General features: G+C 57.9%; 7 protein-coding genes across 7 annotated transcripts; 3 read left to right on the forward strand and 4 right to left on the reverse strand.

Moving 5' to 3' along the window:
• Positions 1 to 365: 365 nt before the first annotated feature.
• On the reverse strand, positions 366 to 3,743 carry PSEUBRA_002117 (ATPase, AAA-type, core; the record flags this gene model as incomplete). The annotated part of the gene is made up of 1 exon (XM_059464746.1): positions 366 to 3,743. One exon carries the CDS (start codon positions 3,741 to 3,743, stop codon positions 366 to 368), a length of 3,378 nt encoding a protein of 1,125 aa, XP_059320774.1.
• A 1,415-nt stretch (positions 3,744 to 5,158) lies between these two features.
• On the forward strand, positions 5,159 to 6,478 carry PSEUBRA_002118 (W2 domain protein; the record flags this gene model as incomplete). The annotated part of the gene is made up of 1 exon (XM_016435297.1): positions 5,159 to 6,478. One exon carries the CDS (start codon positions 5,159 to 5,161, stop codon positions 6,476 to 6,478), a length of 1,320 nt encoding a protein of 439 aa, XP_016293350.1.
• Positions 6,479 to 6,660: 182 nt separating this feature from the next.
• Positions 6,661 to 9,171, reverse strand: PSEUBRA_002119 (uncharacterized protein; the record flags this gene model as incomplete). Its single annotated transcript, XM_059464747.1, has 1 exon — positions 6,661 to 9,171. The coding sequence occupies one exon, from the start codon at positions 9,169 to 9,171 to the stop codon at positions 6,661 to 6,663; it is 2,511 nt and encodes an 836-aa protein (XP_059320775.1).
• A 1,786-nt stretch (positions 9,172 to 10,957) lies between these two features.
• PSEUBRA_002120 (uncharacterized protein) lies at positions 10,958 to 11,811 on the forward strand (the record flags this gene model as incomplete). Its single annotated transcript, XM_059464748.1, has 3 exons — positions 10,958 to 11,207; positions 11,303 to 11,644; positions 11,732 to 11,811. The coding sequence occupies 3 exons, from the start codon at positions 10,958 to 10,960 to the stop codon at positions 11,809 to 11,811; spliced, it is 672 nt and encodes a 223-aa protein (XP_059321237.1).
• Positions 11,812 to 12,264: 453 nt separating this feature from the next.
• On the forward strand, positions 12,265 to 12,893 carry PSEUBRA_002121 (Membrane-associated, eicosanoid/glutathione metabolism (MAPEG) protein; the record flags this gene model as incomplete). Its single annotated transcript, XM_016435303.1, has 2 exons — positions 12,265 to 12,739; positions 12,820 to 12,893. The coding sequence occupies 2 exons, from the start codon at positions 12,265 to 12,267 to the stop codon at positions 12,891 to 12,893; spliced, it is 549 nt and encodes a 182-aa protein (XP_016293352.1).
• A 1,608-nt stretch (positions 12,894 to 14,501) lies between these two features.
• Positions 14,502 to 15,410, reverse strand: PSEUBRA_002122 (Ferritin-like superfamily; the record flags this gene model as incomplete). The annotated part of the gene is made up of 1 exon (XM_016435321.1): positions 14,502 to 15,410. The coding sequence occupies one exon, from the start codon at positions 15,408 to 15,410 to the stop codon at positions 14,502 to 14,504; it is 909 nt and encodes a 302-aa protein (XP_016293353.1).
• A 3,278-nt stretch (positions 15,411 to 18,688) lies between these two features.
• PSEUBRA_002123 (Cullin, N-terminal) lies at positions 18,689 to 21,133 on the reverse strand (the record flags this gene model as incomplete). The annotated part of the gene is made up of 1 exon (XM_016435318.1): positions 18,689 to 21,133. The coding sequence occupies one exon, from the start codon at positions 21,131 to 21,133 to the stop codon at positions 18,689 to 18,691; it is 2,445 nt and encodes an 814-aa protein (XP_016293354.1).
• Between the last annotated feature and the right edge of the window lie 454 nt (positions 21,134 to 21,587).

Raw genomic sequence — 21,587 nt, forward strand, 5'->3', positions numbered from 1 at the left:
GCCTAAGAACTCTTCGATCCTTGGCCGTCCTTGACGTCAGGATGAGATGTCAGCTTCCATCGTTGCAGCTTCGATCAACAGGTACAGGCGTCGCTTACCGCCGGTCCATCATTTATCCGTCGCTCGACCCACCAGCTACATGGCAGCAACGTCGTTCGCGGTCGCTTATAGACCTTCGCACGTCACAGCATATGAATCCGTCAATGAATCGATTCAGGCAAAAGCAGTACAGGAGGTAATAGGCAAAGCTAAAGACAACAGAGCGACGATGAGCAAGAAGAGAGGGGGAAACATTAAGCTGAGCTGATGATACACAAAGAAGCCGATCTAGAAACGTGGGAAAGAACAGGGGGGAAATATGGTGTTCACAGACGAGAGTCTTCTATCTCGTGCATCAGTCGGCGACCTTCGCGGATGCCCTCGTGCTCGTGACCTTCAAGGGCGAGCGCAGCGTTCTCAAACAGCTTGTTGCCAAACGCTGCCTCCATCGCCTCCCACACAGTCTTGACGTACTTGATCTCGAGCTCGTCGCGCACCTTCTTGGGCAGGTCCGCCTCGACGTCCTTGCGATTGCGCATGGGCAGCAGCACCTTGCGGATACCAGCACGAGAGGCCGCGGTCAGCTTCTCCCGAATGCCGCCGACAGGCATCACAACGCCGCGCAACGTCGTCTCGCCCGTCATGGCGAGGTACGGCGAGATGGGCGTCTTGGTGAACAGGCTGACCAGTGCGCACGTCATCGCGACACCGGCAGAGGGGCCGTCCTTGGGAATCGCACCCGAGGGCAAGTGGAGATGGATGTCGTTCTTGGGGAATTCGGAATCGCGGCTCGGGACGATCCCTAGCTGGAAGGCGTTGCCTTTGACCCACGAGAAGGCCAGCTCGGCCGACTCGCGGATCACGTCTCCCAACGAGCCAGTCAGCTTGAGGTAGCCGCTGCCTGGCGGAAGCAGCAACGACTCGATGTGCAGAATGCCGCCTGAGCCAGAGCCTTGATATGCCAGTCCTGTCGAGACACCGGGACGTGCGTTGGCCTCAGCCACCTCTGGCTCGTAGGTGTCAGGTCCGAGGTACTTCTCCAAGTCAGCCTCGCGAATGACGGGATCATAGTCCTTGGGGTTGCCCTGATCGTCCTTCAGCGTGCCCTTCTTGTACATTGAGTACTCGACCGCTTTAGCTCGTGCCAGCGCGCCAATCTCTCGCTCCAACGTACGAACACCAGCCTCGCGCGTGTACCCCATGGCGACCTTGAGCAGCACCTCGTCCGACACGACCACCTGATCGGGCTCGAGACCCTGCGCCTTGATCTGCTTGGGCAGCAGGTACTGTCGAGCGATGGCCGTCTTCTCGTCGTGCGTGTAGCCCGAGATGTGAATCACTTCGGTACGGTCGAGCAAGGGAGGCGAGATGGTGTCGAGCGAGTTAGCCGTCGCGATGAAGAGAACGCGGCTCAGGTCGATGGGCACGTTGATGTAGTGGTCACTGAAGGTGTGGTTCTGCTCGGGGTCGAGTACTTCGAGCATGGCAGCCATCGGGTCACCGTGCAGGCCATTGCCACTGCCGAGCTTGTCGACCTCATCGAGCAGGACGACGGGGTCAGACACGCCCACCTTGCGCAGGGACGAGACGATCGAGCCGGGCATCGCTCCGACATAGGTGCGACGATGACCTCGGATCTCGGCCTCATCTCGGACACCGCCGAGCGAGAGTCGAGTGAAGGGACGCTGGAGGGCGGAAGCGAGCGACTTGGCAATCGACGTCTTACCCGTGCCTGGTGGACCAACAAGCAGCAAGATGGGGCCCTTGTCGCCCACGCGCAGCTTCTCGTTGCGACGACGACGCTTCTCTTCCTCGATCTCCTCCTTGGTGATGCCCTGCTCTCTTGCCACGAGATCCTCGCCATCCTCGACATCGGCAGAGAGAGAAGAGTCATCATCGTCGCCCATAGCTTCCTCGGTCGATGCCGAGGGCGATGCTCTTCGTCGCTCCTCACTTGTCCTGCGCTCGGCAGCCTCTTCGGCTTCAAAGCGCTCACGAGCTTGAGTGGTCTTGAGTTCGAGCACGGCAAGGTACTCGATGAGACGCTTCTTTACCTTCTCGAGACCGTAGTGGTCGGCGTCGAGAATGCGTCGGGCACGGTCGACGATGCCTTCTTCAGGTGCTGGAGCCGAGTTGCTCTTCTCGTGCAAGACGATGGCTTTCTCGTTGGGGTCACGGGCGGGATCGACGTCAGCGCTAATCTGCTCCCATGGCAGCTCAGCCATGATCTCGAGGTAAGTGATGACGACGCCACGCTCCACGCTCTGCTGCGGGATACGCGAAAGTCGCTTGAGCTCCTTGTCGCAGGCTTTGCGCGCTTCAGGGCTGAGACGAGCCTGCTCGAGCTTCTTTGCGAGTTCGGCCACTTCGTCCTCCTCGTCGTCATCGCCGCCACTGGATCCAGGAAGACCTCCACCCGGCATGCCCTTCATGCCGGGCTTGGGTCCTCGACGCCCACCGAGAGGACCAGTGATGATGGGACCGTTTCCGGTATCGTTGTTGGGGTTGTTGCGCGAAGCAGGTGCTCGGATGATGATGCCTCTGCCTGACTTTCCGTCGTCCTTGTCGCCATTGTTGGAGGCGATGGCCGAGATACGAGCGGCGACACCCTGGTTGAGCGCAGCGAGCTGGTTGAGCAAGGCTTCGAGCTGAGAGCGGATGACAGTCTCCTTGTTTCCAGGGTTGAGTGGAGAGGAGAGAGCAGCGATGAGCTCTCGTGCGAGCTTGACACGCTTGACGCCGTTCAGGATGACGTCGACCGAGTGACGGACTCGCTCGCGCTGGTCCCAGTCGCCGAGGATGGCGACGCGCTCGGACCAATCGCAGGCACCGCCGAGGGTACCGACGACGATATCGGCGAGGAGTGCTGCTTGCGATTCGCGACAGTCTTGCATGAATCCGCGAAGCTTCTTGAGGAGGCTTGCTGGAAGGAGAGGGAGTGCCGGGCCGACGATGGGGGAGGGTGTGTTGGTGCTGCTGTCACCGGGCGGATTGAGCTGTCCGATGGCATCGATGAGCTCGGCAGAAGCCTTCTTGAGTCGGACGACGAGGTCGATGTCGCCGGGCGAGGCTTCCGGGAAGGTTGGCCAGGACTCTTCGTCTACGAAGGCGGTGGCGGTGGCGAGTGGGATGGGCACGTCGGGAACAGCGAGGTTGCTCTTGGGGTCGATGGTGGTGGCAGTGAGCGGGGCACGAATGGAGAGCCATCGGTCGATGCGCACACGAGTGAGACCCGAGACGAGAAGGGTGCATGTCTGCGTCTGCGGGTTCCGAACGAGGCGCAATAGGCGAGCGGCACAGCCCCAGTCGTATAGGTCATTGATGCGAATGCGGGTATCATTGTCTTCGGGGCTGGTGACGTTGCGTGCGTTGGGGTCAGCAGGCAAGGCGGGGTTGGTGGCGCGAGAGGCGGGCTTGTCTGCTGATGCTGTACCTTTGGGCGCGATCATGGTGGGGACACAGGCGATGATGATGGGCTTGTTTGAGTCGAGCTTGGACTTGCCGCCCTGACGAGATCGAGAAGAGGAGTCATTGTTGGACTCGACGCCGTCCTTGAGGGCAGAGTACTGCAATGCGGCCTTGAGGAGGCTGAGAGAGTGAGCATAGGATATGTTGATGGAGAGCAGAAGATTGGGATGCAGAACGAGCGGGTATGGAAGCGGCAAAACCGGCAGACGGTCTGGAATGGAGATGCTTGGGTTCATCTTGGGCCGTCGATTGAAGCCCTATGTGCTGCGGTGAGAATGATTCGTGAGCTCGTTGCTCGTATCGGCGCTCTAGTGAATCAAGAGCGAGTTCGTTGGGGAGTTGGTCGTATCGAAGGTAATGTCAGGAAAGAAGCGAAGAGGAGGCAGGGTAGAGTGTATCAGACGGAGGTGGAAATGTCGATGGATGAGATGATGATGACTTTGAGATCAAGCAAGCATGAAAGACAAAGCTGAGCAAGGACGATCCTTGATGGGTCGTGAGTGCGGGGTGGCTCAGCGCTGTCACACGGATTGGCTCAGGGCACGGCACCGGGTCGATCCTAAACCGGACTGATTGCGTATGCGTATGAGGCGAGCCAGGCTGGCGATTCAATTCAGGGTGCAGCTCCGTTGTCGAGACTGCTGCTGTGCCGGTGCTACAATTACAGGTTGTCGTAAGCGCTTTGTCAGAGGCTGGTGTGGAGAAATTTAGCGCTTCCAGACCCAGTGAGACAGGCACAGCGAAATTGCCAGAATGGTCGCCCTCATCGCGCTTTCGTCACCGCTCAGCTTCACTTGATCCATCATGATGGTCCTTGGCCGCCTCGCCTGTGTCGTCTGCGGCTGTGATTGTCATTCGCCAGCATCAAAGCTACTCAAGAGATCATGAATTGCCTCATATTGCTCTGCACTCTCCGAGGCGGTTGGCTGGTTTCAGACATCCAAGAGGCCCACAGGGTTGGGCGCACGCACAGCTGAGACCGCGCTCTGAGTGATGCGATTCCAGACCCTCGTCGTGAAAATTCCACGCAAGGTGTCAGGCCGAAAATACAGACAATCAAAACCAAAAATCGCCCGATTCACCTTGCTATTTTCGATTCCGGTCCCTTTCTTCTCAGCCGCCAAATCCTCTGAAACTTTTTTTTGGCTGCTGAGCCCTGGCTGCTTCCCAAGCAGAGAACGAGGCTGAGTCGGTCAGGCCAAGGCTTGGCCAGCTACGATTCTTGGTGGGGACAGCCATCAAGACGACATCGTCCTGCGCATTCCCCACCACCACCATTGCTTCCTGCATACGCTCTGCATCAACCATCTGCAACATCCAAACGTGACCACGTTCACACCTCTCAGTCCGACTCTCACCACGCCTCTGAACAAAGCGACCATCAGCCGCAGCTACAGCATCGACCCGCTTCAGGCACTCTCATCCATATCAATCACTTCCTCTCCTCCAGCAATCCACCTGGGCTACGACCGACAAGTCTAGTTTTTATGTCTCTCTCGCTCTCCACCATAACTCGTCCATCCGTCAACTCACCCTTTGCCCGCAGACAGAAACCGCCCTATTCGGTTTCGCATCGTAGCTGTACCTGATACCAGCTACACCCTCCTCAACTTAGCTTCCTCAACTTCCAACCGCTGTTTCGACCGCCATCATGTCCGTGGTCAACATTCGTCGCGATGTCGATGACAAATTCTATCGATACCGCATGCCTCTCCTGCAAACCAAGATTGAGGGTAAGGGCAACGGTATCAAGACCGTTATTCCTAACATGGCTGACATCGCTCGTTCGCTCAGCCGTCCTCCCACCTACCCGACCAAGTTCTTCGGCTGCGAGCTCGGCGCTCAGACTTCGTTCGACGAGAAGAACGACCGCTACATCGTCAATGGCGCCCACGATGCCGACCGTCTTCGCGAGCTGCTCGACGGTTTCATCGACAAGTTCGTCCTCTGCGGCGACTGCAAGAACCCCGAGACGGATCTCAAGATCCTCAAAGACGGCGACATCCTTCGCAACTGCAAGGCCTGCGGCAAGCGCACCGGCGTCGATATGAAGCACAAGCTCACCACCTTTATCGTCAAGCACCCGCCTCCCAAGCGAGTCAAAGGTGCCAAGGGTGCCGGCAAATCCGCCGGTCAGGACGCCGGCGATGCTGGTTCCGACGACGAGCTGACCAAGCGCATCAAGGCCGAAGCCGCCGAGATCCCTACCGCCGAGCAGCGCGGCAACGTCGACGACGACTGGTCCGTCGACACCTCGGAAGCTGCCGTCGCTGCTCGCGTCAAGGCACTCGAGGGCGGCGTCAAGTCGTCGCTCGTTCTTGGCGATGACGACGAGGACGAGGACGAGGACAGCCCCTACGCCCAGTTCGGCCAGTGGCTCCAGGCCAACCGCAAAGGAGGCGACGAGGGTCGCGAGTGCACCCCCGCCGAAGTCTACAAGAAGGCGCAGGAGTTTGGCATCGAAAAGAAGCACAAGACCGTCCAGGTGCTCGCTCAGGCCCTCTTCACCGAAGACGCTCCCAAGGAGATTGAAAAGTACGGCGCCGTGCTCGTCAAGATGGTCGGCGACAGCGAGAAGCACCAGAAGGCTATGCTCGGTGGCTTTGAGCGTCTCGCCGGTGTTCAGTACCCCAACCTCGTGCCGAATGGTGTGCCCAAGATCCTCATGGCGTTGTACCAGATCGACGTGCTCGACGAGGAGTTTGTCAAGAATTGGGGCACGCACGTCAGCAAGAAGTACGTCGACAAGGATGTCAGCAAGAAGGTGAGGAGGGCCGCTGCGCCGTTCCTCGAGTGGCTCGACCAGGCGGATTCCGAGTCCGAGGAGGACAGCGATGATGACGATGACGAGGAGGAGGAGGAGGAGGCACCCAAGCCCAAGGCCAAGGCAAACGGGAACGGCGTCAAGAAGCAGGCCGCGCCCGCTCCCGAGGAGGACGAGGACGACGATTCCGACCTTGACAACCTCTAAGCACAGCATCGTGCAAGCATCTAGCAAAAAAGCGCAGCATCTCATATCCACCGCGCTCGACTCGTGTTCCGCTTTTCTGGATCCGTTCCGTGTTTCACCGCTCTTGTTCTCGCTCATGGTCCCGTTTCACGCATACAAAACGATTTGCCTCAACTGTCATTGCGATTGCGTGTGCGGGGTATCTAACAGCTCTCCTCGGTGGCATACATGAGCAGCCATCCAGCGAGGGTGCTTTTGATCTCTCCCTGCACCCAGGGTGCGACGCTTTCGACGCAGCTGCTGAGCCACGCGCTGAGTCCTGGATAGTAGGTCCTTCGGGGGTGGTAGCTGGTGAGGGCGCATCGGATGGCCTCGAAGAGCGGGGTAGGATCCTGATGGCTCAGCTCGCGCGGGTAGGTCCTTGCGATTCGCAGTGCCTCGGCGTGGTGCGGGATGACGTTGTACGCTGGTCCTGATGATGCGGTGGAGAAAGGGAAGTCGGGGGTTTCCTCCTCGTCGTCGTTCGTGAACGCCTTAGTATAGCCGCGTTGGGAAGTCGTTCGACTCATCTGATGCACGCTCGCCGGCGCGTGGTTTGAGCTGACCGTATACGGATGTAGCAGCGATTGGCTCGGCCCAGGTGTCGGAGGGCAGGACGAATTGAGTGCCACGGGACAGCTCACTGCCGCCACATGCTCGGCCAAATCATCCCATGGTACACTACACAGTTCCAACCAACCAAACACCCTCACCACCCTCCTCAGCGCGCGGACGCTCAATGGAGCTCCTCCATCCGAACTCTCCCCATTCCCACCATCCGGCGTACTTTCCGCAAACGGTCGCGTCCACCCCCGCAGGAAGGGTCGCAACTCCGTCGGAATGCGAATCTCATACCGTCCCTCATCGCGTCTCCCACTCGGCCTGGGAGGTGTGACCCTCGCCTCATCGCTCAACCGTCCGAAACGACCGATGAAAGGTAACCGGTCCAAACGCAGATCAGATAGTCGCCACCAGCGGACCCGACTGCCGGGAGCAAAGTACCGCACCGACTCGTTCCACTTGACCACCTTTTTCAGTCGTGTTTGAGGCAAACGGATCAGGGCGTTGGTTTCGATCATGGAAACGCTGACTTGGGACGCTCCACCACCCCGTCGTCGATACTCCAACTCGAGTTCCCGGTAGGACGTGCGAAGCGCCGAACGGACCGTATTGACCACTGGACTGGGCCACGTTCGCAGAATCGGAGCGTCCGAGGTCGACGAGGAAGAGGCAGAAGAAGACGATCGATCCCTCGACTTGCCACTGCCACGTGACGGCAACGATTGGAGCGAAAGCGTATCCGGATCCTGCGGTAGATCCGGTCCATACCCACACGGTACGAAACCCACAATTCGGCCCTTATCCCGCTTCAGCGCCGGGAAGAGGACGTTGATCAACGCTTTGGACTGCACCACGTCGGTGGCGAGCGCACTGTGGAGCGCCGCTTGCTCGTCATCCTGCATGCGCACGATGCGGATGCTCGACGGCGACAGCGGGGGCGAAGCGTGCGAGTTGAACATGGATGACGAGGAGGATTCCATCGATGCACCCAGTTCCTCTCGGAAAGCGGGTGCCAACCCGAATGGATCTTTGGCCCCACCGTTAGGTCGGGAGGAGGAAGAAGACATGCGCATCTCGCCCCACACATCCCGGTTGCACAGCGTGAACGGGTCGACGTCGCTATAGGCGCTGCCAGGGGTCTTGGGAATCTCGACGCGCGTGGTGAGCGCCGCAGCCGCCCGGGTGAGCGGCACATTCCGTGGAGCCAGCACCGAGGGGATGAGGATGATGCCACTGAGCAGGAGGTCGTGCGAACTGCAGTAGGCCGAGATGGTCGAGTTGACCATGGCCAGTCCGTCGGCGGTTTGCACGTCCGCCATGATGGGGATGATGGTCCCAGAAGGTGGGGTTTTCGGCGAGGTGCGACCGGGCATCCAGCCTTTGAGCATGTCGACGCCGTATCCGAACAGGTCCGGGGTGGCCCAGCTGGACCAGCTGCGCGAGCGACGGCGGAGGTTCCTGCCAATGTGGATGGGTGGTGGTCTGGATCGTTGCCGATTCGGACGCGGGGTTTCGTCGCCGGCGTCGCTGCGTCTGGCGTGTAGGGTGGAAGCGGCTGCGGAGGGCGAAGAGGGATCGGAAGAGCCGTGCTCGCTGTTCGCGCCATCTCGTGTTGATTCACCGTCGTGCATGGGAGTAGAAGAGGTCGGAGAGGAGGGCGAGCTGGAGTTCGACGAGGCCGACGAGCGTCCACCGTTGCGCTGTTTGAGGAGTGCCTTTTCCATGCGTGCCTTCTTGGCCGCCCACTGGGCTACTGTGATGGAAAACTGATCCGGGTCAGCGTGCAGGACGAAGCAGGTATATGGTGCGCGAGGATTGCGCTTGGTGGGACCGACATCCTTGAGGGCGAAACTGGAGGGCGAGCCGGAAGATAGGCGAAGGGCGACATATCGAGCGATGGCGTCGTTGTGCGGAGCGTAGACGACGACGGCAGATCCCTTGGACGAATCCCACCATGCACGTGATGCTGGCTGGTATGTGTGAAAGAAGAGAAAGTAAAGGACCGTGTGCAGGCTGCACAGGAATGCCTCGATGTAGAGAGAGGCGTTGGTGCAGATGGCGCGGATGCGGCGCACGGTTGGCGAGGGTGCGAGTGATCCACGGAAGCTGACCATCTTGACCGAGTAGAGCTCTGCGATCGAGAGACTCCGTGAGGGGGGGAGGGAATTCGAACCGATGAGAGGTGTGCAGCTGCGTAGGCTTGCTTCTATGTGGTCTGCAGAGCGAGACCAGATGTCGTACGAGGTCGTGATGGGTGAGGATTCTAGGGGGATGACAGAGGCCCAAGGCGCGCACGAACCTTCATGAGGTGGGTCTTGAATGCTTTGTAGGGTGGTCGAGCTTATGTCTAATCGGTGTCTCGTCTCGAGAAGGCTGCTTTCCAGGTAGTGTGAGGTGAGGCAAATCTTAATGTAGATGGAGCAAAGGTATCCGAGGGCAGCTAGCTCTGCTTCACGACGTGCAGATCACCGTGAAGCAGACGAGACCTGGCCGAAGCAGGGAAGGTTCCGAGAGATAAGAGACAGGGTAAGGTTGGGGAGAAGGAAGGAGGATGCGAGGTGGATAGGTGATGGAGTGCATACAAGCTCGCACGACGAAGGAAGAGTGAAACGCTTGAGTTTGTTCGCATGCCACACAGAGCAGAGTGCGGTCCATGTGCTTTCGCTGTCAGAAATGCGGGTCAAATTCGTGCCAACCGTGTGAATCCGGGGTCAAACAGCGAAAACGCGGGACACGCGAGCCACTCTGCACGACTGGCATTTCTGGTGGCGGAGGCGGCTGCCAAGGATTTTCTGCAGGGTCCATACTCACACAAAGGCATGTTTGCAAGAGAAAAATTGCCGCCCAATTCCGGCTGCTGGCTTTCTTTGGCCGGCGAAGCATCGTCTGGAACGGCGTCGAGGTCATATCTTCCTCTCTCTTCCTTCCATGACCAATCAGACGAACTCTAGCCTAAATATGTCCCAAAACAAGGTTGAGTTGATGTGATTGAACTCAAAACGTCGACCAGCGAGCTTAGTGTGGGCGTCGAACGACGTGATCTCGAGAGAAACAAGGTTTCGGCCTGAACCGGGCTCGTTGCCGAACGGAGGGTTGTCACAAACTCGTAAAGAGACCTGTCAAAGACCTGATCAGCTCGAGCTGTCTGAAGTCTTTTCATCTTCCCACGCTGGCCAGAGTCTGAGCTAATTCCAGCTCAACGGCAGGTCGATACATGGTCAAGAGCGAATCAGTCCCACGCATCAATATGCTTCGCTGAGCCTTCCTCGCTCAAGCAAGACCGGTGGTGCTTAGAGCTTGGAGGCTCTTTATCCGTCAGAAGCAGCAAGCTCCAGCGGTCGCAATGTCAAAGATCTGACCGATGTGACAGGCAGAGCTTTACAAGCTGCTCTCTTCGTTGCATTGTCACAAAACCCTGAGCTTGTTCCGAGCTGATGAGCGGATGGACAGGTCTCAACAAGAACGCGCCAACAATCTCAGCTGCTGCGCACAGGTAGTCAAGCATTTGCTCCTCGTTTTGCGGGTCTCTGCAAACATGACCTCGGTTGCGCAGCGCACGCAGTAAGCCTATTGATGAGAAACAGAAGCTCGCTGCTGCGCAGTGTATTGGCCTGGCGTTCTGCACCCAATTGCGGCTCATTTGTGATTCTGACGAAGAAGGATTCCGCCCCCGGCCCTGCACGTCAATAGACCTCGAGTCTAAAGGTTCGCTCTTTCTTGTAAGAGCTTCGAACGCATATAAGCCAGCCAGTCTCACCAACCTTTGTTCGTCCTTCTCATCTTCCAAGTCACTTCGTCTTCCTCTTGCCCCAAGCTTGTTCGCCCTCTCATCCTAGTCAGAGCCAAAGCATACGCCAACGCCAGTATCTCCCTCGCACATCTCATCGAACATCAGCAGCGATGGTGTCAGACAAGACCATGACGATCCGCCTCCACCTGCGTGAGTCGGTGGATGTATTGGACGTGGCCAAAGAGCTTCGTGCCGCTCGAGAGCAGGACGAGAAGCCCCGGCATGTCGAGATCATTCATTGTGGTCACTCTCCCGACATGGACGACGACCTCAAGAAGCTTGCAGAGAATGGTGTCGAGGAAGTCGACTTCTACGTTGCCGATCAAGTCCTATGCAACGGCGTCGATGTTGCCGAGGACGGTACGTGGTGCAGCATACTCAGGCCCTACTTGCTTTGATACGCATATTGACTCTCTATCCTCTGCCTCCCTATCCGTTTTCTCTCACACCAACAGAAGATCTGGAAGTCGTACTCGAACGCTTCGCTCAGGATGGTGCCGCGCCCGAGCATCGTTCCGGGTCTCCCGCTGCAGACGTCCCGACGGAAATCATGATGACAATCAATTACCGCCTGCAGAAGGAACTCCACGTTCACCGGAAATGCCAGGGGGTCGAAACGGCCGACGTCGGCGGCGAGGCTGACCTTCCCAAAGGTGACAACGTCGTCGTTGTTCACGGGCTCAAATACCCTAAGATGTCTTTCGCCCTGCTCGGAGAGATGATGAGAGGCCAGAAAGAGATCGACCTCATCTTTGCCGAGAAGGTCCTCTGGGATGGCGTCGTCGTCCCTGCGGGAGGTAGGTAGATGGTTGTCGGGCAGCACTGCAGTAGCACCTTCATACTGATCTCGCCGTCCTTCTGCTGTTGGTCAAACACTTGCATAGGAAACATGAAGGAGTTGTTCGATCGCGGTCAGGCCTTGATGCGAGAGGAACGCGTGCGACGTGACGCCGCCAAGAACTAGGGCAAGGCCTTCAGCGGTGTCCAGCAGAAGCCTTGCGCTAACGCCGTCGCTCCTTCCGAGGCCTTGCAGAACTAATGCGCTGGTGTCATTGTGGTAAGTGATTGTAATGGAAGGCAAGTGTGCTCAACGGTTGCACAATATGATAGAGGGCCGTAGCTGACGTTCTGCTGCACGGGCCAAACCGACTCTTCGATACCTGTCACAAATCGGCCACCGCGCATTTTGACAGCCTCTCGATCGGCTGCCGCTCTGGTGTATCGGCACTCGCCCTCTCTCTTATCGGGCCGCGCTCTATGACATCAACGCTGCGACACGCGGCTTGATTCTTCCAACAAGTCATCCCCTAATCCACCGTCGTCATTGTCCACCTCACACTCGACCTCACCTCCATCCGTCTTCTCACAGCATACTTCAACAAGCGGTTCACCTCTCTTGCGCAGCATCCTCATCAACATGTCGAAAAGCATCGCCCTTCCCGCGCTCACCGCCTCCATTCCGGCCTTCTACCACTTTCTCGCACCCAAGCCCACCACCGTTCAGGGCCTTTTCCTGCCCGTTGGCTACGGCTATGTCGTTTCGTGCGTCGTCTCCGCGATCTGGGTTACGTTCCTCATGGGCGTGAAGGCCGGAAGCGCTCGCAAGGCAGCTCAGATCCCCTACCCCTACCTCTACGCTGACAAGGCGGTTGCGGACAAGAACCGCGAGGCTCATCTGTTCAACTGCGCCCAGCGTGTTCACCAAAACACCCTCGAGAACCTCACCGGCTTCGCATTCCTCACGCTCTTCAACGGCCTCTTCTTCCCCAGGCTCACCGCCGCCATCTCAGCGACGTGGGTCGTCTCTCGCATTCCGTACGCTATCGGCTACTATTCGGGCACGCCAAGCAAGCGCGCTTTCGGCGCCATCCTCAGCGGTCTCAGCTTCCTCGGTACGTCGTCTCCGTTCGAGTCGGTATTACTCTCGATGTTGGCGCTGACTCGTGTTCTTCCTTTCATTGCGCTTCTACAGGTCTGCTGGTCACGGCGACCTACGCATGCTTCGGCATTCTCGGTGCTACCACCCCCAGCAATACCCTCCTCTGAGTCAACTCCCTCCTCGTCATCGCACAGTGCATCCACCCCCTCTCTCTGTCGTGTAGCATACCCTCAGACATGTCTTCCCCTCTCAAAATCGTGTTTTAACAATGTCAGTGCCAACTTTACACGCCCTACGCGATGAATGTGATCAGTGTTCGGGCTGTTGCTGTCTCTTAGCTTCGAATTCTCTCCAGCCCGCCCAGACGCACCCTCATCATATCTAGTGATGGTCTTGCTCTCTCCAGCTCCGAGGTCGAGCAGATCTACACCCAGTGAGCATGACCTCTCGCTCGTTGCGACGCGACAGTGGTCCCCGTACCTCACTTGAGGGGGATTTCGCTCGACACTCGCCAAATCAGCTCGAGACCCCAAAATCTCGCACGTGCTCGCCAGACCGGCTTGGGATGCTACCTTTTCTCCTCCTCGGCCTGATTTGGACGATGTTGCCGGTGGTTCTTCTCGTTTTCTTCGACGCCCACTTGGCCCACCGTCCCATGTCTGCTGTCCTTTCTTCTCGCTCAATCTCATCTGCACGGTCGGTGGACATCTGCCTTCGTTGCCATGTCGACTCGTCTCAATGCAGATTGCTTTCCCTTTGTCTCGCAAAATCGTGCTTGCCCCTGTCTGCGTCGAATGAAATGAAGCACCAGCCACAATGGTGCCGGATGGACACCGATCCACACGCCTCCTGCCCGAGCGGGCATGAGGCTGTGAAGCTGAACGTGATTGGCCCCGTTAACTCTGTCGCTCGCCGACGGCGTCTATGCCCACTCGGCGAGAGTCACCGGCGACAATGTCACACGCAGCGCCTGACGTGGCTCGCTGTGTCTCTGTTCGTACCCACCGATGATTGGAGAATGGCGTTCAAGCTGGCCTTCCTCCTCTCTCGTCTCACTGGCATACACTATTCATCCACTCTCCACCACCACCCTCCTCGCATCGTCTGCATTGCCAACAAGTACTCTGCAACCTGGGACCTCCGGCTTGCCCGTTCTCGTACCCCGAGGCCGTCGTCTTACAGCCCCTGTAAGACGACGACTCGAGGTAGGAAAATGGGATAGCTGGGGGCGTTATGTTGGGGAGTACTGTCGACGTCGAAGACGGCAGCGAAGCGCTCACTCCGCTGATGGGTGGCCGCCGAGACTGGCGGTCGCAACTATGGCCACGTCGTGCCGTCTAACGAACCTTGGCAAGGTATCAGCGTCGGAAGCGGGGGCTCTCATAGCATACCGCGTCACCGACGAGCACAAAACCTTGATCAACCCTCCGACTCATGCAAAACCTCCAACGAACGCCTCATCAAACCCTCCTGCAGCAATCCTCATGCCCTCACCCTCACTCGTTCAGACTCAGCCCTCGACGCCTCCGTCTTCAACGAACAGTCTCCGTCGCACATGGCGCCAAGAGAGGGTCGCTCACTCACACGATACTTCAACGCGCGCGGCATGCTCAAGGGAACGAAGTATTTCATAGGCTCGACACACAAGCAAGAAGATATGGTAGCAAAAAGCATTGTTCAATTAAGGAAGGGGAAGATCACTTCCGAACGAAGATTAGACGGGACCATGGTATGTGGTTGTGGTGTTTTCGCTTTGTCGACGTCCACTTGCGCGCTTACTGCTGCTGCGAGTAGATCTTCTCAGCCTCGCCGGCGGAGAGGGGGATGTCGGCGACGGCGGGGCCGGCGATGGTGGTGTCATCGCTGAGGCTCTGGCCGGAGGTGACGACGATGTAGACACGGCCGTACTTGACCTCGGCGGGGACCTGGACCGATCCGTTGTCGCCGATCTGGGCGTAGTAGGTGTTGAGGCCGGTCAGGAAGGCAGCGAACTGACCAGACTGGACACCCTCACCAGAGATGGTGATGGTCTTGCCACCGCAGACGTCGCCGGAGACGGTCGCGGCAGGGAAGGCCTTGACGGGGAGGGCAGGGTTGGTGCTGGGGCACGAGGTGATGAGGGGAGCAGCCAGCGAGAAGGTCTGGTTGAAGTTGAGGGGGGTGCTGAAGGCCGAGGGGAAACCGTCGCCCTGCTGCACGGAGGACTGGACCCAGCCTGCGTGGCGCGACTCAACAGTCAGGATGGAGCCAGCAGCGGTGAGGTAGGCAGGGTTGGTGATGTTCTGAGCGGCACCAAGGTAAGCGCTCTCACCAACACCCTCGAGGAGGACCGAGGTGGCGATGAAGGAGTTGACATCGGTGACGCCGAAGTTGTAGGTGCACTCGGCGGTGGCCTGGTCACCAAGAGCGGTGGTCAGGAAGTCGACGTGAGCCTTCTCGTGACCGCCGATCTCGACGAAGCGCTGGCGGACCCACTCGGGGTAGCCGGCAGCCTGGAAGGCAGCAGCATCGTAGGTGGCAAGGGAGTCACGGTAGAAGGCGTTCTCAAGGTGCTCGAGGGTAAGAGCGTAGTTGAGGATGACAATGTCAATGTCGGCCTGGCCAGCGGCGGCACGCTTCTGGGCAGGAGCGGCAGTGACGGCGGCGGCGGCGGTGGCAGCGAGGACAGCGTACTTGGTCAACATCGTGAAAGATACGAAAGGACTGTGAGGAGGGGGGAGGGTTTGGCTGTGATTAGGTGTGTAAGAGGAAGTGGGTTGGATGGAGGTAAGCGGGGATGAAGGAACGAGTTCAGATGAGGTCCTTATGTACTTGTCAGGTGGGTTCGGATGGACGTTGCTAACGTGAGCGCAGCAGGTGGGGAGGGCAGCGCTTGGGGTAGGACGGCAGAGGGGGAAAGTGGGAGAGAGCGGAGGGATGCCTCTGATCCAATAGTGCGGGCAGATGGGCGGAGGGTCAGATGAGGTTCCGTGGATGTTTCTTCCTCAAAACACATGACATTGGTTCCCCTTCTGGTTCATGCGAGACCTCAGATGCCGGTCGGTCCATTGTCTCTCTAAGCTTTGTTAGTGGCTCCGCCGTCCCTCGTCCCAGATCCATCAGATGTTTGATCTGCATCCAAGTCCGTGTTCGCCGTGTCCATACATTCGCCGTGCGAGGTTCAGGCACCGACAGGGTCAAAAAGCAAGCGAAAGGACGCAAGCAGCAAGACCGGTCTTGGCGGTCGAGGAGGAGATGCTTGGCTCTCTAGACGCAACGGACCGATCGGATGAGCTCATGGGCAGAGAGTGGCGGGCGGGGCAAGGTTGGAGAGGGCACGAGTGCCCCGGCATCTGGCTGAGGGCTTGGGACGACTCTCATGCATGCAGGGACATGTAGATCTCGTTTCGACGCAATCGTACACAGGCGGTTACTCGCTGCGTGCCGCTCATCGGCGCCATCTGCTGAAGCAGTTTGGTGAGCCAAGAACGTGCTCAACAAATGTTTTGGTGCCCAGCAACATGAGAGACCGCTTGTCGCCGTCCTCGTCGGCCGATTGCTCGGACAAGATCCACTCAATGTTCTAAGCTGTTCCGGATCCAGACGGGGTCAAAGGGTTTATAGGCCCCGATGTCGAATTTGTCTGAACAAGGAAGAACGATCTCAAGCTCACATGCACGGAATGGAATGAGATGCCGGTGCTAAGCTGTGTGCGTGGAAGCAGAAAGGGAGTCTAGACAGGGGAGAGGCATCAGAAGGAATCGGTCGGACTCTCGAAGGGGGAGGCAGAACGGACTTTGGAAAGAGCACGCCTAAGCGAGCAGGTCAAGTGAGGCCTCTATGGAAAGATCCTGGAGCTTTGCGCGCACCTTTGTCCCAATCAGGTCAGAACCGAGGAGGCAGAGAGAGAACGTACTCGGCCCGACATTGGAGCGAGCAAACAGCAAGACGAGAGGGGGCAAAACAAGGGTCCCGGTGGTTTGGGTATGGGGGCGGCAGAAGGTGCGAGCGCAGTAGGATGATGTCGATCAGCTGAGTTGGCAGAAAAGAACCAACGACGATCTTCTCGGTCAGCAGCCAAGGGGCTCGTTGAAGGAATGGGATCTCGCCTACACGCTGTGGTTAGCGGAACGTCAAAACATCACCTGAGTTGGAACGACGGATGGAGACGCCAAAGAGACCGGTCCTGTGTTGAAAAGCAATTGCCGGCAGCTGGGCAGCTGGGGCAGAGGTCATTTTTCGCAAAATGGCAAAATAAGCGAGGCGGATCTTTGGAGTCCGCTTGGATTGACCGTGCGCGCAGGATCGATCATCTCTTTCAAGCTTTGCCTGTCCATCTCTGCTTTGTAGATACGAAAGAGCGGAAGGCCAGAAGCATCACCTGATCGAGCAGTCTAGTGGACCATAGCTCAAGATGTCTCTGCTGTACCACTTGTTTCGCCACCGTTGCCCGGTCAAGCCCTGTCTTGCACTAAGTAAAGTTGAGACCCCTTCTGCGTTTTGGACAGACAAGGGTTCAGCTTTGCTGCCTGCCGATTCACGCCCAAATCAGTTAGTGCGCGCCCGCCGACCGTTGAAACCGTCCTCATGCGGGAAGCGACGCGCTTGGCTCGGGAGGGTCCAGCGAGGCCAGAGGTCAGAGCCACGGCAGCTTGGCATTCCTCAGGCAGAGAATCATCTGTGCTACGTTGTCAAGATCTTGGCCTGCGTCACTTGGCTTTGTGTCTAAGCGAGGTCGAGGAATCATGTCATGTCTCGACGCCCACCTGTGCAATGTTTGGGGTTCACTTTGGGTAGTGAACCCTGAACGGGAGGCGGAGAGGGACAAGCATCTCCAAGCGAGCGGCTTGCGAACCATCTCGGCTCGCTCGTCAGTTGAAGAAAGAAGGGTCATTGTATCGTCTACCGTACCAAGGAGGCTGTGAATGAGCAGCAGACGGCGAGCCAAAGAGAGCCTGGCAGTCATATTTCGAGCTCCGAAGCATGGACGAGATGGGGAGCAAAAACTGGGAGCAGAAGGAACAAACGCTGGAATGCTTTTCTGCACAGACTCGCAAGCCACCAAGGGCCAGACCGCGCGAAGATGACGGCACCCTAGCTGCGGAGAACAAAGAGGGGGGGATTGACAGACGTACGCCTCCGGATGTAAGAGGCGATGCGCTCCCATTCACCGACAGCTCCACGCTCTGTGCTGCCGCTGCCCCGAAATCCAAACATGTCCCCAGCCCGTTCCGCATAGAGGAATATTCGACGACGAGCCAAATAAATTGTTCGACCTCCGGCAAAGAATTCTTTCGTACGCTTTCGGTTGTTGATTCTGGTTCGGCGAAGTCGGCTGCCTTCCTTCCTTCGAACTGTGCCCGTACTGACAACAACATAGCTTGCTCTCGACATCTCTTATTCGTGTCATAGCTTTTTGATGTGCAAGGACCCTTTGAGTGTGCTGCCGACATAGACGAGCCGAGCTGGTGGCAAAGGGGAAAGAATCAGCTCATTTCTCGTCCAAGTTCCAAGGCCTCGCTTAGGCTCTTGATCAGCGCGCCGGCAGCCTCGCTTATGTTTTTGTTTTTCGAAATGCCAATTTATCGAGGGTTTTTTTCATTGATAATTCTCGGTGCCTGATTTTCCGCGCGCTGCTGAGTGTGTGTGTTTTCAAGGGTGATGATCGTCGAGGCGGAGTTGCGCAGTGAGATCAGATATGCACGTTACGGCGAGCCGTGACCTTCCCCGCTCTCCCGCGCGACTCTCGGCTAGCCCAATCTGGTTGCCTCATCGTGCTTCTCCGTGGGAGCCTCACAAAGGTATGCGCACCACTGCGAATGGCGCCATAGGAGGACCGTCGAGGTGGTGAGTCTTCATCGGCTCTCATCGGCATGGTGATCTCCGAAGAATCAGAGAACACATATTGTACGCTCATGGTCTCGCACGGTTGAAGCCTAACGACACGGAAACTAACATCGCAATTGCAGCTTTGAACAAACGCCTACGCAAGGTAGCGGTACGTCGCTCGCTCGCCCTCGACGCGCTCCATGTACTCCTTCTCAATCAAGATGTCAAACACCTTCTTGATCTCGGCGCGCTCGATGGTGAAGCGGCTCTTGATCTGCTCCACCACCTCGTTGACCAGCTCCGAATGCTTGATCGTCTTCTTGGCCTTGAGCACGCGCACCGCCGCCGCCTGCAGGATGAGCTCTCGATCCAAGAACACGCGCTGCTCGGTCGACTTTTGCTCTTCCGCTGTCTCCTTCATCTGGATCTGGTTGATGCGGATCCGGTGGCGTTCGTTCTTGAAGTGGTCGTTGAAGACAAACTCGTCGTCGTCGTTGACTTCTTTGCCTTGCGGATGTTTGCGGAGCACACGCGTCGGGATCTGGCCGCAGGCAAGACTCTGCAACGTACGCTTGAGCTCCTGATCGTTGAGACCCGTCTGTGTGCGAATGTCGACGTAGCTGAGCTTCTCCCCTGCCGAGAGGCTGTTGAACAGCAGAAGGACAATCGCTTGGAATGTACTGACTTGGAGCTCCTTGACGCCCGCCTTGTCGAATTGCGTCGTGATCGAGAGCGTGCCCAGCGAGTGCTGCCAGTGCAGACGCCGACCGCTGTTACGCTTCTGGTAGAACGCTTCGAAGCGTTCGGCGGCGGCAGCAAGCTCCGTCGGCAGCGTCACCTCGATGTTGGGGTACGTCGGCCAGTGCGCTTGGGTCAGCACGCTCACGCTGAGGTCAAAGTCGTCGCTGAGCGAGCCTTGGTCCTTGCGCTGCTTGGTCGCAAAGCGCTCAAACTCGTCCATGAGATCCTTGGAAACGTCGACATCCTTGATCATGGTCTCCAGCTTGGCAGTAAATTCAGGACCGCACTCCTCCTTGAGCTTGAGCAACATGCTGCGCTCCGCATCCGACGAAGCCGAGCGGTTGAGCAGCAGACGTTTGGCAAAGTGACGCTTGTAGAACTCCTCAAACATGTCCTTGGCGTGCGTGTATCGGAAGAGGATGAGCGCTTCGTCGAGGTTGTGCTCCAGCTCCTGATCCGTCATGGTCTTGTTGCCGCTGCGTAGCTTGGCATCGAGGAACTTGGCTATGAGCTCGGCAGGCTTGTTCTCGCGCTTGTTGACAAACACCTCGAAGCTATCCTTCTGCGCATGGACAAAGTCGCCGTCGCGCTGGAAGCCGGTTGAGACGATCGCATCGATGAACGACTTGAATTCGAGCAGCCTCTCGATCATGTCGTCGTCTCTAGCACGGTCGTTGACGATCGAGGCGCCGTGGGTCTTGATGTATTCTGCAAAGGCCTTGCGCAGGTCCGAAAGGCGGTCGATACTCTTGACCAGCTGATAGATCTTGGCGAGTCCACTGAGCTGCTTGGCGGTGATGAGATCGGGCAAGCCGGCGAGGATCTTGTCGGCATGCTCCGTGACGAGCTGCTTGCGCGCCGCAGCCACGTTGGCAGCGCGTCCGTCCTGGGTGAGCAAAGCCCACTCGCTGCGCTGCTGCTCTTCGTGGATGCGACGATCGGCGTACTCGACGTAGTCGGTCGGTGAGAGCTCCGCGATGGCGGCAGTAGATTCTGCTTGGTAGAAGGAGACGGTGGCGGTGGCAATGGCTTCGTCGAGCACGCTCTCTGCCTTGAGCTGGCGGAACATGTCCGCGACGGAAGCGTGCAACTCTCGGTAGGAGATGCTCTGCTGGCGTTCGCCATCGATAGCAGCCACGATACGAGTGAGGATCATGCTAGCCAGCGTGGCATCTTTGAGGATACGGTGACCGAAAATGTCGAGGCCCAGATCCCAGATGGGCAGCTTGCTCTGTTCCGACGCCGTAGTAGATGCGAGGGTTTGGAGGAAGTAGCGGTCTAAGGGCAGCAAGACGTCTCGCACCAATGCTAGATTCTCGCACCAGTTGGACCAGATGGACTGGAGCTGCGTCAGCCATGTAGCCTTGGATGCCAGCGACTCGTTGGCGGAACCGGAGCTGTGCAGCGCGGTCGCAAAGCTTCCAGCAGCACGTTCAAACTCGATCCTGATCGTATCGTAGAGGTCATCGAGGGTCTGACGTGAAGAGTGGATGATAAGCGTGTTGGTGATGCTGTAGAGATGCTCGAGAGGCGGCCTCGAGGCGGTCGCGGTCGAGTTGGACGCATTGGACGAGAGAAGCTGTCGGACCGAACGGACGAGTTGAGTGGTGGCCTGCGAGGCGTAGTTGACGGGCGGCAAGGTCTTGTGCGCATGGAATGAGGCTATCTGTACGGAAGTCAGACCTTGGCCCTTGCTGGTGGTGTTAGTGCCGGCACCGGCGGGGGTCGTCCTCGACCTGGCTAGGAAAGCAGCGAGCCCGCCTTTTGGGCCACCGTGGAAAGCTGAGGAGCCTCCCTTTTCGGCCAGCAGGGAGCTGTTGGCCTGGGCCCGCGACAAGAGTGCCTCTGAAAGCGACATGATGATGTGCTCTGTCCTCGACAACTCTGATTGGAGACGGTGGAACAAGATGAGGAGCTCTCGAGCCTGGTCGCTGCCAAACGAGACAACTGGACTGTGCGCCGGCTGAGTCGATTCACCCGCTCAGCGCGGCACCATCGAGTTGCATTTTGGCTCGCATTTCTCGTCCTCCATTTTCTCGACCTTTTTCTGCATATTCCCATCTTCTGAATTCGCACCTGCCAAAAGCTGCGGAAGCTGAGCAAAAGCAACAAGTTTCTGAACCAAAGAGAACCCTGAACTGAAAAACGAGGCTCGGCAAAAAAGGGCCAGCACAGCGCAGCTCTCGAGGAAATAAAGTGTGGAGGCGAAAAGCAAAGCACGGAGCAGCAGCGCAGCGTGATCGAAAGTGACAAACTGACTGTCACTGCAGACGCTGAGAATCGCAGAGCGCGTGGTGCAGGTGTTGCAATTT

This window comes from Kalmanozyma brasiliensis (genome assembly GCF_000497045.1).
Source record: "Kalmanozyma brasiliensis GHG001 unplaced genomic scaffold PSEUBRA_SCAF17, whole genome shotgun sequence".
Classification (NCBI taxonomy): domain Eukaryota; kingdom Fungi; phylum Basidiomycota; class Ustilaginomycetes; order Ustilaginales; genus Kalmanozyma; species Kalmanozyma brasiliensis.